General features: G+C 38.9%; 1 protein-coding gene across 6 annotated transcripts in view; it reads right to left on the bottom strand.

Moving 5' to 3' along the window:
- Positions 1–14,807, bottom strand: part of Dclk1 (doublecortin like kinase 1) — a 329,654-nt gene that overhangs the window by 54,025 nt on the left and 260,822 nt on the right. For 3 of the 6 annotated variants that reach the window (XM_003477423.5, XM_023560569.2, XM_013140991.3), the window contains 4 exons: positions 10,228–10,312; positions 7,481–7,589; positions 976–1,033; positions 475–594 (listed from right to left, as the gene is read on the bottom strand). In XM_003477423.5, coding sequence (XP_003477471.4) covers positions 475–594; positions 976–1,033; positions 7,481–7,589; positions 10,228–10,312 — 372 coding nt within the window. Of the gene's footprint in view, positions 1–474; positions 595–975; positions 1,034–7,480; positions 7,590–10,209; positions 10,313–14,807 lie in introns of all 6 variants that reach the window. The other 3 variants (XM_013140987.3, XM_013140988.3, XM_013140990.3) reach the window with 1 other exon arrangement.

A 14,807-nucleotide genomic window follows, 5' to 3' on the forward strand; every position in this document is an offset into this window, starting at 1 on the left:
AGCTGTTATTATTTTATTATGTTGGTGACTAAAAATTTAAAGTCTTTTTGAAAAATTGTTGATACCTTTGGATTTAGTTCATAGAAATATTAACAATATCCTACTACAATGATGACAAAAATTGTATTGGTATTTAACACCTGTATTAGACAGAGGGGTGAACATGAGGCACAGGGAAGTGTGCCTTAGGTTGAGGAGCTACATGGGCAGGTCTTACGTCCTTCTAGTATAGTTCCATCATTATTCATTTTATTTTTCAGTGCTGGGGATCAAACCCAGGGCCTGGTGCATGCTAGGCAAGTACTTTACCATTGAGGCACATCCCCAGTCCTGCATTAAATATTCTTAATCACTGTGCCAATACACAGACATGACAGACTGGATACTGGTGGGGAGAAATAAAGAGAAGATCACTATAACCTAGGAACGCATGATGCTATACATGAAAGTTTATCTCTTTTCCAAAATGCGCACCTTTACTAATTCCATGACAAGATACAGCTCAGTTGGCACATCCATCTCCTCAATCAGAAGAACTATGTTGGGATGCTTCACTCTTCTTAAAATAGACACTTCGTTCTGGATCATGTGCTCCTGTCCAAGGGAAAAGTTAACTTAATCAGTATGTACAAAACCCAGGAGAAGCTGACTCAAAATAATACAATTATACTGTCAGATGTATTTTGGTAAAATGCAAGCTGGAAGCCTAAAATTATTAAAGGATATTGAAGATCTCTAGATGATTAAATTCAAATGATTAGGTCACAAAAATAAGGAAAGAAAGTAAAACAAAGATAAGAAATTGTTCCAATTAACTTTTATTCCAAGAATATTTATAAAACTATATTCTAACCAGCATATAGCATTCTGTTCCACCAAAATGCAACTCTCAGGGTGAGTTTGTGTTTATTTGGAGTTGATCCCTGTTTTCACTTTAGAACCCTTTTTTTCCATAAGAACAAACTTTACACATACTTTGCCTCGACATTTGCTTTTCTTGATGATTTTCAGAGCATACTCCCTAGCAGTTGACCTGCAAAGAGAAAAACAAAAGATTAAATAAAATTTAACTTCAGATGAGTTGAATCATTTTGTTACCAATTAATTTCTTAACTCACAGAGGGGCATGAATATTTTGTGAAACACTCTTCTGTTTTTAAAACAAAGAACTATGCAAATATTTATGGGTTAACCAAGTGCAAGAGCAAGAAATACGCTCACATAGACAAAAATCTTGAGCTGTACTTGCATTAAAACCAGTGCTATTGCTGCTTCCAAGCTTAACTCCTCCTCCTAAGTTGTTCCTCTCTTCTTGGAAGTGAGACAGCAAGAATGAAAAGCAGATGTGAGTTTCTCCCCTCCTTCTGGCACAGTCTTCCTTGAGGTTCTCTATCCATGAGGGCAGCACCATTTTCTGAAGTTTTCTTAGGGTCGCGAAGAAGCAGATACATCTAGATTTCAGTTCAGTGTGACAGCCTTTCTGTGAGTTTTGTTAGAGAACTCAGGGATGATAGACGTATTTTCAAGGGGTATAGGAAAGAGTACAACTATTTCAGGACTCTTTGGATCTTTTTTAGCTGTCTCATTTAACAGGGAAAAATGGAGGGTACAATTAAAACCCATTCACTTTCCCAAAGGCACATTCCAGTGTTAAAATCAGGTTTCTTATTTGAAGCTATAGTATATGAAGTTTTATCCAAATATCTCAAGGAAAAAGACAGACACTATGGTAACTACTATTAAGTCGGGTTATTTGGTGGTAAAGTACTAGGTTGCTGAAACAGTCATGCTTTGAACTCTATTGTTATATTGTTATGTCCTGTTTTATCTCAATCTCCCCCTTATTCTTTAAAAAAATTATTTAGTTATTTCTTATGTTTGTTTTAATTAAGGGGAAAAATTAAAAAAATTAGGATATATAATAGTAACTCATGAAGAGCTATTTTTCTCTCATATATTTCCAGTAAACACTGACTCCCCCTCTAACCTCCTTCTGTCCACAATTTCATTTTTCGACTTCATGAGACAATAGCCAGGGTTTATTTGATGATAGCTGTGTAACAAAACTACTGCCCTCCCCAGGACCGCCACACACTACAGAAGGCTTGGATTATATGAGGGTCCCTTTCTTCTTAAGGAGCTTCTGAAGTCTTTGAAAGTTTGAACATCTTCAAGAGGGAAACAAAAATTTGAAGGATTTCTGGGTTCTGCTTTTCATCAATCATTAAAAGATTACAAGAAAGCAATCTGAGACTAGAATCTATAAGTAATTTTCTCTCTGATTTAAAATGTTTCATTTGATGGCAGGGAATCCATACCTGCACTGACAGCTTTGATCCCACCAGATATTTCTGGCAGGGCCAGAAACGGGAAGGTACTTTGTAAGGCTCAAAACTCAAAGTTGGCGTTTCCCTGTACCTCTGCAACATGGAATGTCAGATTAATGGCCTGGGCTGTTAACACAAGGGGATTTTTCAGCTATGTGATTTCCATGTTTGCCATTTGATCCTCATTTTCCTTGTAAGAATCATGTCAAAGCACTCCAGGCAAAGGGCTGGTGTGGGATCCAGGAAGGCTGCATCCTCCTCCAGTTAGTCAAGAAGCAGAATTCCCAGTAAGTATATGGGTGGGTTGGCTCCCAGGAACCCTGGCTAGCAGTCTTTGTCCCAGAGCAAGACTGCACAGCGGGGAACACAAGATTGACTGTGGCTTCCCTCCCAGGAGTCTTTCATAATATGGTTAAACATTCCATTAAATTTACATAGCTTACATCAGACAATAAGCCTCATGGAGGACCACCAAAATTAATTCCTCAAGGACAGAACTATAAAGTTATACAATAAAATCCTTAATGACTAAAAGCATAGAATATGTTTATAGGAAATTAGCTGGGCTGCAAAATGAGCCTGAAAACAGGTGTCAGGACTTAATGTAAGCTGTAAGAATACAAATGTAAGCACTTTCTCTAACTGAAGACACTTAGCCAGAAATAAACCTTATAGAATGTCTTTGTGTCCCTCCAAACCCTGAACTATGAATACAGCTGTATCTGTAATTGTTTGGCAAAGAGAAACAAGCATGGAGCTTTGGTAAACTCAGAGATGAACGAAGCCTGCTCCTTGTCCTCAGGAGTCTGCAGTTTGGCCGATGGAAAAGAACTTCAGACACCTGGCTTGCTGATGAAAAACACAGACCGTTGGCTTGTTCGTTCCTGAAATTATATTCTTAACCTTTCGTGAGCCCCTCTACATAAGGCAGCAGCGACAGAAAAGTTTGGCTTCCTCCTCATCTCAGGGAAATCAATTTGTAAGGTCATCTTTCTACTAAATATGAACCAAGGTTGGAACCTGAGCTACCAGAGACAAATGTCCAAACTTTACCGACTTGAACTGACTCTAAGTTTTATGCGTGTACTTAAAACAATTTGGCAAAAACTGTCTTATTGAACTTCATGCTTCTCAATCTGCACCCATCTTCCATCTACTGCTGTTTACCTAGGGAGCAGAGCAGAATATGCATCTAATGGGTAAGGGTTACTCTGGGTTAAGGGGTTTCCCTCTTTGTAGGTTCTGTTTTGATCGTTTTTAAAATGTGGTAAAGAAATTCAGCTTCCCATGCATTCCTCTCCAGAGCTTTTACTGAATTCCACAGCAATCTTTTGTGTAAGGCTAAAGTCCTAGATACACAGGCTACACGTTGTCTTTCTCTGTGGCCCTACAAATACTCAGGGTGGCTGAACTTTAGGAACTCCACATTTTTTGGTTAAGTTATGCAACTGCTAGAGGATGATTGCAGTTCATAGAATGATTAGAAGACCACTTTCTAACAAAGAGGGGTTAGTAAACAGTCTTCTTTGTTTACAAGTAATCATCATAAAGTCTTATCTACTTCTAGGGCAAGAGGTAACTGTCAATGGCGAAGAATCAAGACATTCAAGAGCGCCTTGTCAAACCTCTCTGGGCTGAAATTTCTTTCTAATATGAGAAATAGTGGGTTGGCTATCAGGTGCTAGAGTCCTCAGGCAAGAAAGAATAGCAATCAGCTATTTCAGAGATGTCTAAACTTTCTTCACCTCTCAGTCCAAGTTCTCAAGGAGCTGTCTTAAAATTTAGGTGCGTGGTTTGAGATTCTTAAGAAATCAATAGATTTTCTAGGTGGATGTAACCTATGTTAATGACACTTAAATCTTTAGTTTCTGATGGATTAGAGCCTGCTTACACCCATTGTTAGAGTCAGAAATTATATTAAGCAATTCTTCAGGCTTGTAGGTGGAGGAGACAGAGAAAGAGAGAGACAGAGACAGAGAAAGAGACAGAGAGAGATAGAGAGGGACAGAGACAGAGAGACAGAGAGACAGAGACAGAGAGAGAAAGAGAGACAGACAGACAGACAGAGACAGAGAGAGAGATTAATGCCTGAGATTTTAAAGCAGCTCTGGTGCCTTATCACTAAAAATGCAAACAGTGCAAGAGAAAGGAAAGCTGGGAGCTTTCTAGGTTTCTGTCTCTGCTCATGACTGCATCACACACGCCCCTGACATGTGTGTCATTAGTCTACACGGAGCCAAGAGAGTCACACATGAAGGCTACTTTCCAGAACACTCCACCCTGGTGCTCTGACCTCTCCTAAGTGCTCTGCAGCTCTATGAATTTGCCTTAGTGAACTCAGAATGTTCCACGAAACAGGTATATCAAGCATATCTCTCTCAGCTGAAGTCAGCAGCTATTACTCTCCTTAGCCCGTCCTCAGGGGCCCTTTGGCCATTTGGAAAATTGCTTCTGAAGCACAGGCAGAAATCTCAATGGATCTAGCCACAGGGCACTGCCAAAGATACCCTGGCACAAGACAGAAGGAAGGACCTATGTGACCCTGTTACTGTGTGCATCACTATAAAAAATCTGCCTGTAACAGCACATTATTAAAAGCAGGGGAATATGCTTGCCCATGTTAATATATATTCAACCCTCAAAATATGGCAGAATGTACCCGCAAGCAATGTGTGCCACTCACAATATTTTTTAGTTTGCTTTCATTTTCTTGGCCCTCTGGAAAATATTAAAAGAATGTTTCATGATGCCTCTGGGGAGAGAGAGAGGGCACATGCCATATGTCCTTGTTCAGCAGGAGCTGACTACTGACACTTTGAGAGCAATCTGGTTTTTGGCTCTGGAGTTTCATACAGTGAGACCCAAGATGTAAACTCATACAAAATGGATATCATCCAACTTAGGAAGAAAAGAATTCATCTGGATGGAGAAATAAGAAATCACTAGTGAGAGGCAGCAGGGACGGCAGTGCTAAGATGCCATCCTGATTTGTGGACCAGCTAGGAGAAAGAGCACATGTCCACTGTGTCAGACTTAACAGATGACAAGTGTTGGCAAATAACCAGACACCCCACAGGGAAAGGCCGTGGCAATCTGCTAACGACAGAATTTTCTGCAACCATGGACGTAAAGTTAAAAAGCATTAGATTTACAATCAGTAAAAGTATCAATGAAATATAAAATTATATATTAAAATGTATATGCATATATGCACTTGCACGTATCTCTCCCATCATCTTAGGAATGGTTTTCCCAATTTGTCTTATCTGTATAGGGCTAAATGAAGTGTGTGTGTGTGTGTGTGTGTGTGTGTGTGTGTGTGATCTTGGCTCAGCTAAATCAGAGTCTGGTGGGAGACTTCTCTAGGCAGTGGGATGGAAAGCTTAGCTGTGTGAGTTTGGAATCATGGCTCTGATTTGTGTCTTAGCTGAATGATCTTTGGTATTTAACTTGTTCAGTCTTTCTTTCTATACATCAAGGTCAACAATACTGACTTTATGGAATCGCTACGATAACTAAATTAAATATCATAAATTACGAGTCTTATAGATAGTTGATGCTCAGTAAGTGGTGAGTGTTTTAGAAGGTAGGAGGCCAGGAAAGCAATGGAATTTTTGTTTGTTTGTTTGTTCTTCTGTTTTTTTTCACATCTGACAACCAGTGAGACAACCAATGGCCAAAGCCCATGAGGACAATTAATGAATAAGGGAGAGAGAAAGGTGACCTGGCAGCATTCACACGAGGGGTTTTCCAGTTTCTGAGGCACACCCTTCTTTCATGGAGAGGGGATTGCTACAGGGAGCTGTTGACCCTGCTGCAAACACTGTTTTCTAGCCTGGCTGCACAGTGGAGGGGAGCAAAGCTGGAGACACACTGTACAAAGGGAGCTTAAAGAAGGCTCTGCTCCCACAGTTGGGAACTTCTAAGTCATTGCAGGGCAAGGCAGGGAGCACATGAGTACGTAATGATGAGACTAAGATCCCCTGTGTTACCTGAGGCCCTTCACAGACTTTCACCTCTAATGTGGTGCTGATTTGAGCTTCTAAATCAATGCCTTGGAGAAGAACCAGCTCTGGCTTCTCCAGGCTGAATCTTTCTTGTCTGTCTTCTAGTCTGAGGGATCTTCTCCAAGTTGCAGCATAGGAATATGATTTACAAGTGGTGCTAAAGAACTAGCAGCGTCCGTCCTAACCGGAGCAGAAGGAGGATGGGACCCCACAGCTCCTGATGGCCAAGTGACACACTTTCCAGAAACGAGGCAAGTCCCCCTTGACTGGCCATCTCTGCCCACTCACTTCTGAGAAGAAGCTGATGGCTGACCAAGTTCCCTAAAGCAAACTACCCAAGAACAAAGATCCAAATCTGACTGAGTTGGGATTTGAAGTCACCTTAGTCTGCGCTGTAACCTTATTAATTGCTATTTCTCCATCTAATAGTCACGAACTATTGTCCTCCATTACTATCAAGAACCAACCGATAAAGCCGGGCGTGGTGGCTCAAACCTGTAACCCCAGCACTCAGGAGGCTGAGGCAGGAGGATTGTTGCAAGTTCGAGACCAGCCTGGGCTAGAAAGTGAGTTCAAGCCCAGCCTGACATAGTAAGACTGTCTCAAAAAAAACAAAACAAAACAACAACAACAAAAACCCGACAGGTAAGTTTTTACTCTAAAACCTTCCTTTTGGCTCACAAGGTAACTGGATCACTCATTTTAATATTTTAATGTGGTAAATACCACTTTTGTTGGAGTCATATGTATTTTGAAACCTTTCAAGATTATAATTTTATGGTATATGTGTTAGAGATCAAACTCAACAAGAATGTTCTGAGAGCTACAAAATACTTTTCAAAAGAAGGATGGGAATATTTTTTCAATATGATTTTTTAAAATAATATGAAAATTTACCTAAAAGAGCTGCCAAAGATTTGCTGAGTACATTAAAAGAAATCAGTCTTTAAAAAAAAATAGATTAAGGATCACTACACTTTTCAAGTCTGTTGTTAGATGGCTTTTCTTTAAGGTTTTTTTTTTTTCATCTGGAGTTGAGACATTAACTTATTCCATATGTGCCACAGACTGCAAATAGAGACACCGTCTTAGAAAACAATGCCAAATGTTCCCTTCAAAGTTCCATGCAAATGATGTCCTCCTCACCTTTCCACACATTCCTTGACAACAGCAAAGTTTCCGTCCCCTATTGTCCTTCCGACTTTGTAACGTTCTGTTATCGTGGCTGGAATCTGGAAGCCTTCCTCTGACACTTCTGAAAGAACCATTAGGGCGGTTTTATTGGTAGAAAAGGGGACACAGATGTTATACAAGGAGACATTTAGAAATATCATCTAATAGACTGGAACTGATTCAGAATTAATGTCACTTTCTGTACATGAGGTGATCGCCTCCTCCTTCCCAGACCTTGTACATACTCAACAGCTTTTAGGAAGAGAAGTGACAAAATAAAAAGAAACCTATGGTGTCCACTCCCACCAGGGCCGACTTATGTTTTCTGTTGCGGTGAGAATTCTGAAGAGGCAGTTTCACATTTTTACTTTTGTTTTTCTTTTTTTTTTCCTTCATGTCAATATGATCAATAGCATCTACTGAATCCTGACTGTGTAAAGGATAAATAACTTTCCTATATATGGCACAGGAGGAAAATTCAGTTCTTAAGGTTCTCTGTGCTGCTTGACATGGTATGAGCATGAAAAGTCCCTGCTGTTTGGATACATGGTTTTACTACATCCTGAAATGGAGATCTCCGTAAAATTCCTTATGAACTAAGCGTTGATTGCCACCCCTCCCCACTATCAATGAGCACATTTTAGACAAATGTTCTCACCAGCAACCTGCATAGCAGATGTTGAGTTACAATTGCAGTTTCTATTATGTTTGTGAACAGAACAGTTTTGTACTTTCATTTATGTTACAGCCAGCAACACATCACATTTTCCCCTTGAAAATGCATTTTGAAATATTTTACAAATGTCTAATAATGCTTTAAGTATCGAAGGCCATAACATGAAATAAGCCATGCTTAGGTCACATAAATAGACAGGATAACCTTTAACATGTTAGGAGTGTAAAAAGCCTTTTATAGTTGGGCCCTAACATTTACATGCTTTAAAGTTATAAATCCTAGCTCTCCCCCAGGCAATCTGAATGCGAAATGCGATGGAGGCCTAGTGGGTTTTATAAATGTGCTCCTCTTCTGACCTTTCATCATAAACTCAGACTAAGCATTTCTACTTAAATGAAAACCTTAGGCAGTGAACAGGCTTTCTGATGATTTTTGCTTATTCCCACACACTCCATGTCACTGGGGAATGACAGATGGAGACTAACAATTATTGGCTACCTACTTCAGGGCCTTTATTTTGACTGTTTGATGATACTGAGTCCACACCATTCTGGTTCTAGAACTGTGGAATTTCTGGAAAGTGTTGTCTAAATGTAGGGCATTTGTTGCTACTATTTCCCTGGGTATTGACACAGCTTCTTTACCTCCTTATGGGTGGCATTTTAGTCTTCCCTATAAGAAACTCTCTAGGCAGTCCCCAGATCAAGTGATCAAGCTTGGCACCCATGTTCTACTCCCTTTTCCTACCCAAAAAAGAAGCTGTAACACTGCCATTGTGTTAAGGAGTCAGACTGGGAATTATTGTGCCTTCCATGGGAATGGGAGAGATGATTAGGGATGTTTCAAATTCATAACAAAATATATGAATTTATGAAACATCTTCTATGTGACACAATCTTAAGACTCTTTGGTACTTGGGTAACCAAGTAATCATGTTTGGTTAATGGGATAACTGTGACCCTATAGATTGAAATAGAGATACCCCATTTCTTCTCCCAATGGAAATATTCACTGGAGTATCCATCCAAGACACAAGGCTTGGAATTTCTTTTTCCTGACTATTGATATAGAGTATTTTTTAGGTTTTTGGCTAAAAAATCTCAGCCAAAGTCTTGATCAAGGGCCATTTCATTTTGTTAGGTAAAGACACAAAGAAACAAAAGAGACTTATAGGTGTTTCAACTAAAAATCTGCAATAATTTCCAATATTGCATCATAGCCAGGAAATAATTCTTACGCAAATCACATATCTCATTTAATGTAATTTAAAAAAACTTTAACTTGAAGGGTGATTTCTGGGAAAATAGCAAGTCATAACATTTAAAGTAAATAAATGAGGCTGATTTTAGTAAGTGTTTTGATAGTAGACTTTTATATTTTTTCAAATGCTTTTTTCTAGTTGATTTGAACTTGGTAATAATCCCCAGGGAAGGCATGGGGGTGTTTTGCAATCTACATTTTATAGAAGAGGAACTAAGATTTGGAGGTTGAAGAGCTTTGCCCAAAAAGCATTTGATAATGTAGAGAAAAATTTAGTTATGGAACCTGAGCTGTTAGGCCACATCACAGAGAAATTCTAAGATGAATGCATTTAAGAAACAAAGAAAATGTTGCCATTTTATCAATCAATTCCTTCGGTAAAGCTGTCTTTTAATATACTGAATTTACTCAAGCTAGAGCACATTTGTGGGGTTGTAATGTCCCAGAGAGTCGATAGCCCTTAATATATGAAATGTGAGCAGAGCTTGGGAGCACAAAGGCAACAGTTACCCCATCTCGTTTCCTAAGCAGGCAATAGCTGGCCTTCCTAGGAAATGTATACCCTCAGAGGACATGAAATGTTTCCCAATTACACCATGTCCTTCCTCCTGTTTTCGGAGAGCAGATCCCATTGCTGGTTGAAGTCATAGTCAATCCTGATTGACCTTCTGAGCTGCTTAAGTTTTTCTATTTCACCCCACTTAAAATGTAAACTAGTCAGCCCATTCTCTGCCCACTACGCAAGCTGAACCTTCTCTTCAAATACCAAGTCCCAGCTCATCACCTTCCCCGGGTCCATCATTCTCATCCATCGAGCTGCAGACTTTGGTGGATGCCAGTGAAGTAGAAGAGCCACCATGCTGAGAGCTCTGTATGGGAAAAGAAACACAAAATGAAAAGAAAAAAGGAGTCAGAGTGACTGAAACTATGCAGACTATGCTCAGCCTGAAATCTTAAGAGATGGCTTCGCTTACTCCCTTGGAGGATTTGGTTTTCACCTTTGAAAAAGGAGGTCCTTAGGATATTCAACACGTCTCCTCCCTCTTCATTAAGCATTGGTAGGCTGTGTTGACTGGACCAGGCTAAACATTGTGAAAATGGATAGTCCATGACTCCTTAGTCCTTTTTCTCAAAATGAGCTTCCTTTAAGTCAGTTTGGTTGAACAGACATGAGGCATCTCACCTAGTCGTCCACAGGCTACTGTAACAGACTGCAAATAGGGCTCTTCTGGTCTTATCCAGTAATTTTTCTACTCTTACAAAAGAAAAATTATCTTCAATTTGCTTTTATGAAATATCCTAAAAATATAAGGACTCTACCTTATCACACCTTCAGGGGAAAGATAAAAGAGTGAGTTTGTTAATTTTACCGCGAGATAAAGATATAAGCAATAAACAAATTACTAGTTGAAGAATAAAAGCCTAGATCTGTGGATTACCTTATAGTTTTGATGGACTTTGACTCAGTACCCATGAGAACAAATAGAATAACAAATATATTAGAGATCTCAATAGACCGGACACCACCAAATCCTGAATATTATGAATGGCTGGGACAGTATTTTAACAAGGAGTTTTCCATCTCTGTGTCTGTTGCTTGAGAAAACAATTTTCCCACTGCAATGCTATTACTAAATAATGAACACAGTTTGTCCTAAAATATCTTCCTTCTGTTTCCCTGGGTTTATGCACTCAGCTGGCCTGGGGGAAGTGGGAGGCGGTGAGGGACAGCAGTGGTTGAGGGTGTCAGCTGTCTGTGGAGCAGAGAAGGGAAAGAGCATCTGGAGTTGAACTGACACTGAAGAGGTGACGAGGAGCAAACTTAACCTAGTTTTCTTTGGCTTACCTGTTCCCCTTTCACCTTCTCCTCATCCATGCAGCCTTAACTGTGCACAAAGTAACGGGATAGAGAGATTTTATATAATTCATTGTACCCAACAGTCTCCTGCATAGGAAATTCAAACATTTTATTTTTCATAAAATATATGTCTATAGTTGGGAAAGTACTATCTAAATCACTGCGAGGCTGTTGAAGTCAAACACTGCAGAACATGTTCCTGGATGTGACAAAGTGAGCATATTCCACTGGATGAATCCACCAACAGTGACAGCTGATGTGGCTGGGATGAGAGATAATAGCAACTTCCCTGCAGGGGATTCTTCGTATAGAGCCCTGAATGCCACACTGATCCTGCTGTGTCCCTTATGTTCCAATATCACCAAAATCCCTCCGAAATAAGGCTACTGCCTTAAGCCGTGTCTTCATCTTCTCCTACCCTGCCTCCCTCTGTGACTAGTAGTACATATTGTTCACATGTTATATTCGAAAGAAGGGTTCATACACTAATGTTGAAACAAAATTTTTCTTAGGGTGACACTAGCTATTTATAGTGTTCTGTGTTGAAGGAACGGTAAACATGAGTTTCCAAGCCATGATCTGTTAAATTTTACGAATGTCTATTTGTGAAAAACTTATAATATTGAATTAGGAGGCTAAGATGAGGCATATGTCATTTGTTGATGATTAGAGAAAATAAACATTAGTATTATCTATCACATTTGAGGGGAAAATGGATATTTCTCAGAAAATGAGACCCTTTATTTTCTGTGTCATTGCAGACGTAATGGTGCTCTAAGCACAAACCACTAAGTCACTGTCTAGAATGTAGATCTCGTCTTCTGAGCTCTCTGGTCCTTGAGTTTCCTCTGGCAGCATCAGAAATGATGTTTAACACTGTGGACACATTTTGATGGGGATGGCAGGTGCTGCCTCGTCCTGTGACATTTTAAAATTTTAGAATTAAAAGACTCATTCTTTCATGGAGCCCCAAGTTAACAGACTGATAGTATGTTTTCTATCCACTCCATACACTCAATTAAAAAATTGTTTTTTTTTTAAAATAAGAACATGAGCTACTCAATACAGAACCCTGAACCCAAGTATAGGAAAACATCTTTTAAATTCTAACATTTTATAAATTTTCTGGATATTACCCCATAAACAGCCTTATCAACCAATGAATTGCATTTTTAACAGTATTACCAAATGTCTGGTGCCCTGAATGTTTGCCATGATGACAGCTGTGTTTACTCTGCCATATGAATGAAGTCCCTCTAGATTTTTAACCTCTGCTTTAAAAAGAAAAAGTAGAATGAACATAAGTTTCCTTATGTCTACAATTGCTTGTATTCAACTTTAGCTTTGCATTTCTGAAATTGTACCCTTGGTCATCACAAATTTCCTGCTGAGGGTAGTAGACAACCAAAAAAATCTCAAAAGAAAAACGCTTATTTATTCATAAATAGGGTATTCTGAGAATACTGCTTGTTTTGTGTATTATGCTGAAATAGAAAAAAAAGATGTGTTAAACTTTTGGTGTTATCTCGTCTTCTTTTTTTCTCAAAAATAGAGGATGGTATATACTTCTACAAGACACCTGATCATCCATGGACTCAAAGAACTTTGAGGATTTGTATGAACTTGAATATTATCTATTCCATCTCACTGCCATTTAAAAACCAAAACTCCACCACAGATAGACCAGCAAGACCTTTGTCCAGACACTACCGGCACCAAGCATACCGCTTCATCATTAACATGAGACAGAGTAGAATCATTTAGTTATGTTGAAATTCTGTCCCTCTGCATTTCTATTTTTCTTTTTGTACTGGGGATGGAACTCCTGACCTCTCACTTGCCAGGCAGGTGCTTATGCCACTGAGCCACTGGATCTTTACTTATTTCTGTCTCTCATCTCTAGAGTCATTCAGTCCAGGTGTAATCCATTTTCTGCATGAGCGTGCTTCAGGCTTTTGGAGCAGGTTTGCAGGTTTTCTCACTTTCCTGTGTCCACTCCCCTGCATCTACATCCTACTTCCCTCACTTGTTCCCCTCTGGCTGTTCATCCTGTGACACAGCACCTAGATTCTCTCACTCGCTTGTGGACACTCCCCAGCTGTGAATTTCTTTCTTCAAAGCTGATGCTCAAAACTGAATGCAAGTTCCTAGTTGTTATCTGACCAGCCCAGAATGGGGAAAGATAGAGGTTTCTTTCTTGGGAATAAAACATTAATCTGCTTCAGGTCCATACTGGCTCATGAATGATAGCACACATTTTGCTCCTTCACTGTGCTCACCAGTGTGTCTCGTTTCCTTATTCTGTGTTCAACGTGCTGCTGTTTTGGTCCAAGATTTCATATGTATTCATATTAAATGTCATCTTTCTACTTTGTCTCTTTTGGATTCTGATTTTTTTTCAACTAACTGTTCGGTGCACTCTTTCATTCTCAGTTGAAGTCACTTTAGTAAACAAAGTGGTTCTTTGAGTGTGGTTGTTACCAAAATACCTCAACACTAACTTAGATTCTCCTGGAACATTTAATTATTCTTCAGTAGTCTGAAGAAGTTTAAAAACAGTAAAAAACTGTGTACATTGTTATTCTTTAGAATTGACCTAATAAGATTAATCAGACTTTATTTATGGTCAAAGAAGCTGAAAAGCCTATTTAAATTTTTGAATGCTTCCCAAAGAAGTAGATTTACGTATTCAGTTTTTCTGAGTAGATAAACTGTATTAGATGGAACATCTAAGGTTTTGCTGCAGTTAATTTGCTAATACCAAAGCATCTGGAGGTACAGTATGAAACACACAGTTATTTTAGAATTTAATGCAATTAGCTACTCTGAGAGATGTTGTGACATTTGAAATGTCATCACCTCCAGCAAATTTAATGGGAACCATTTGGCCAGGTTGCTGACACCTGGCTGCTTTTATAGCACACCTTCATAAAAGAACCGCCTTAAGTAAGAACACATCCTAAGTGTAGCTATTTAGTTTGGGATCACATAACAGATGGAGAACATATCGTACTTTTGAAATAAGTGAGAAAGCTAACATAATAGCTTTGACCACATTTTACCAAGATGTATATGATGACTATGTATTTTTAAAAAAGCAGATCATTTAAAATATTATGCATTACTCCTGTCACTTGTATTAATGTTGCTTAGTTGGGATCCACGCTGCATCAAATTTGTAAAATACATGCTTAATACAATTGATCTCATCTAAGTTGACAAATTTCACCAGACAATGTTCATTTAGGTTGATTACTTGTACTATTTCTGCTTCATTTTTCATCATGGCATAGTTACTACTTTATTTACTTACTATTGATTAGGAAAACTGGTTGAAAAGATTTAGAAGTCGAAGAGTCAGTGTCAACTATATAAAGGTTAAGTACAAACAATAAATATTTAACAAACTCTATAGCTGTCTTGGTCATCTTGACTCAAGGCCTGCAGAAATTTTGATGATGACCTGATATAACAACAGTTAATAATAATCCTGGTACAGAGTTTAA

This window comes from Cavia porcellus, unplaced genomic scaffold, assembly GCF_034190915.1.
Source record: "Cavia porcellus strain 051 isolate PalLab524CR breed Dunkin Hartley unplaced genomic scaffold, mCavPor4.1 scaffold_21, whole genome shotgun sequence".
In the NCBI taxonomy this organism is placed as follows: Eukaryota; Metazoa; Chordata; class Mammalia; order Rodentia; family Caviidae; genus Cavia; species Cavia porcellus.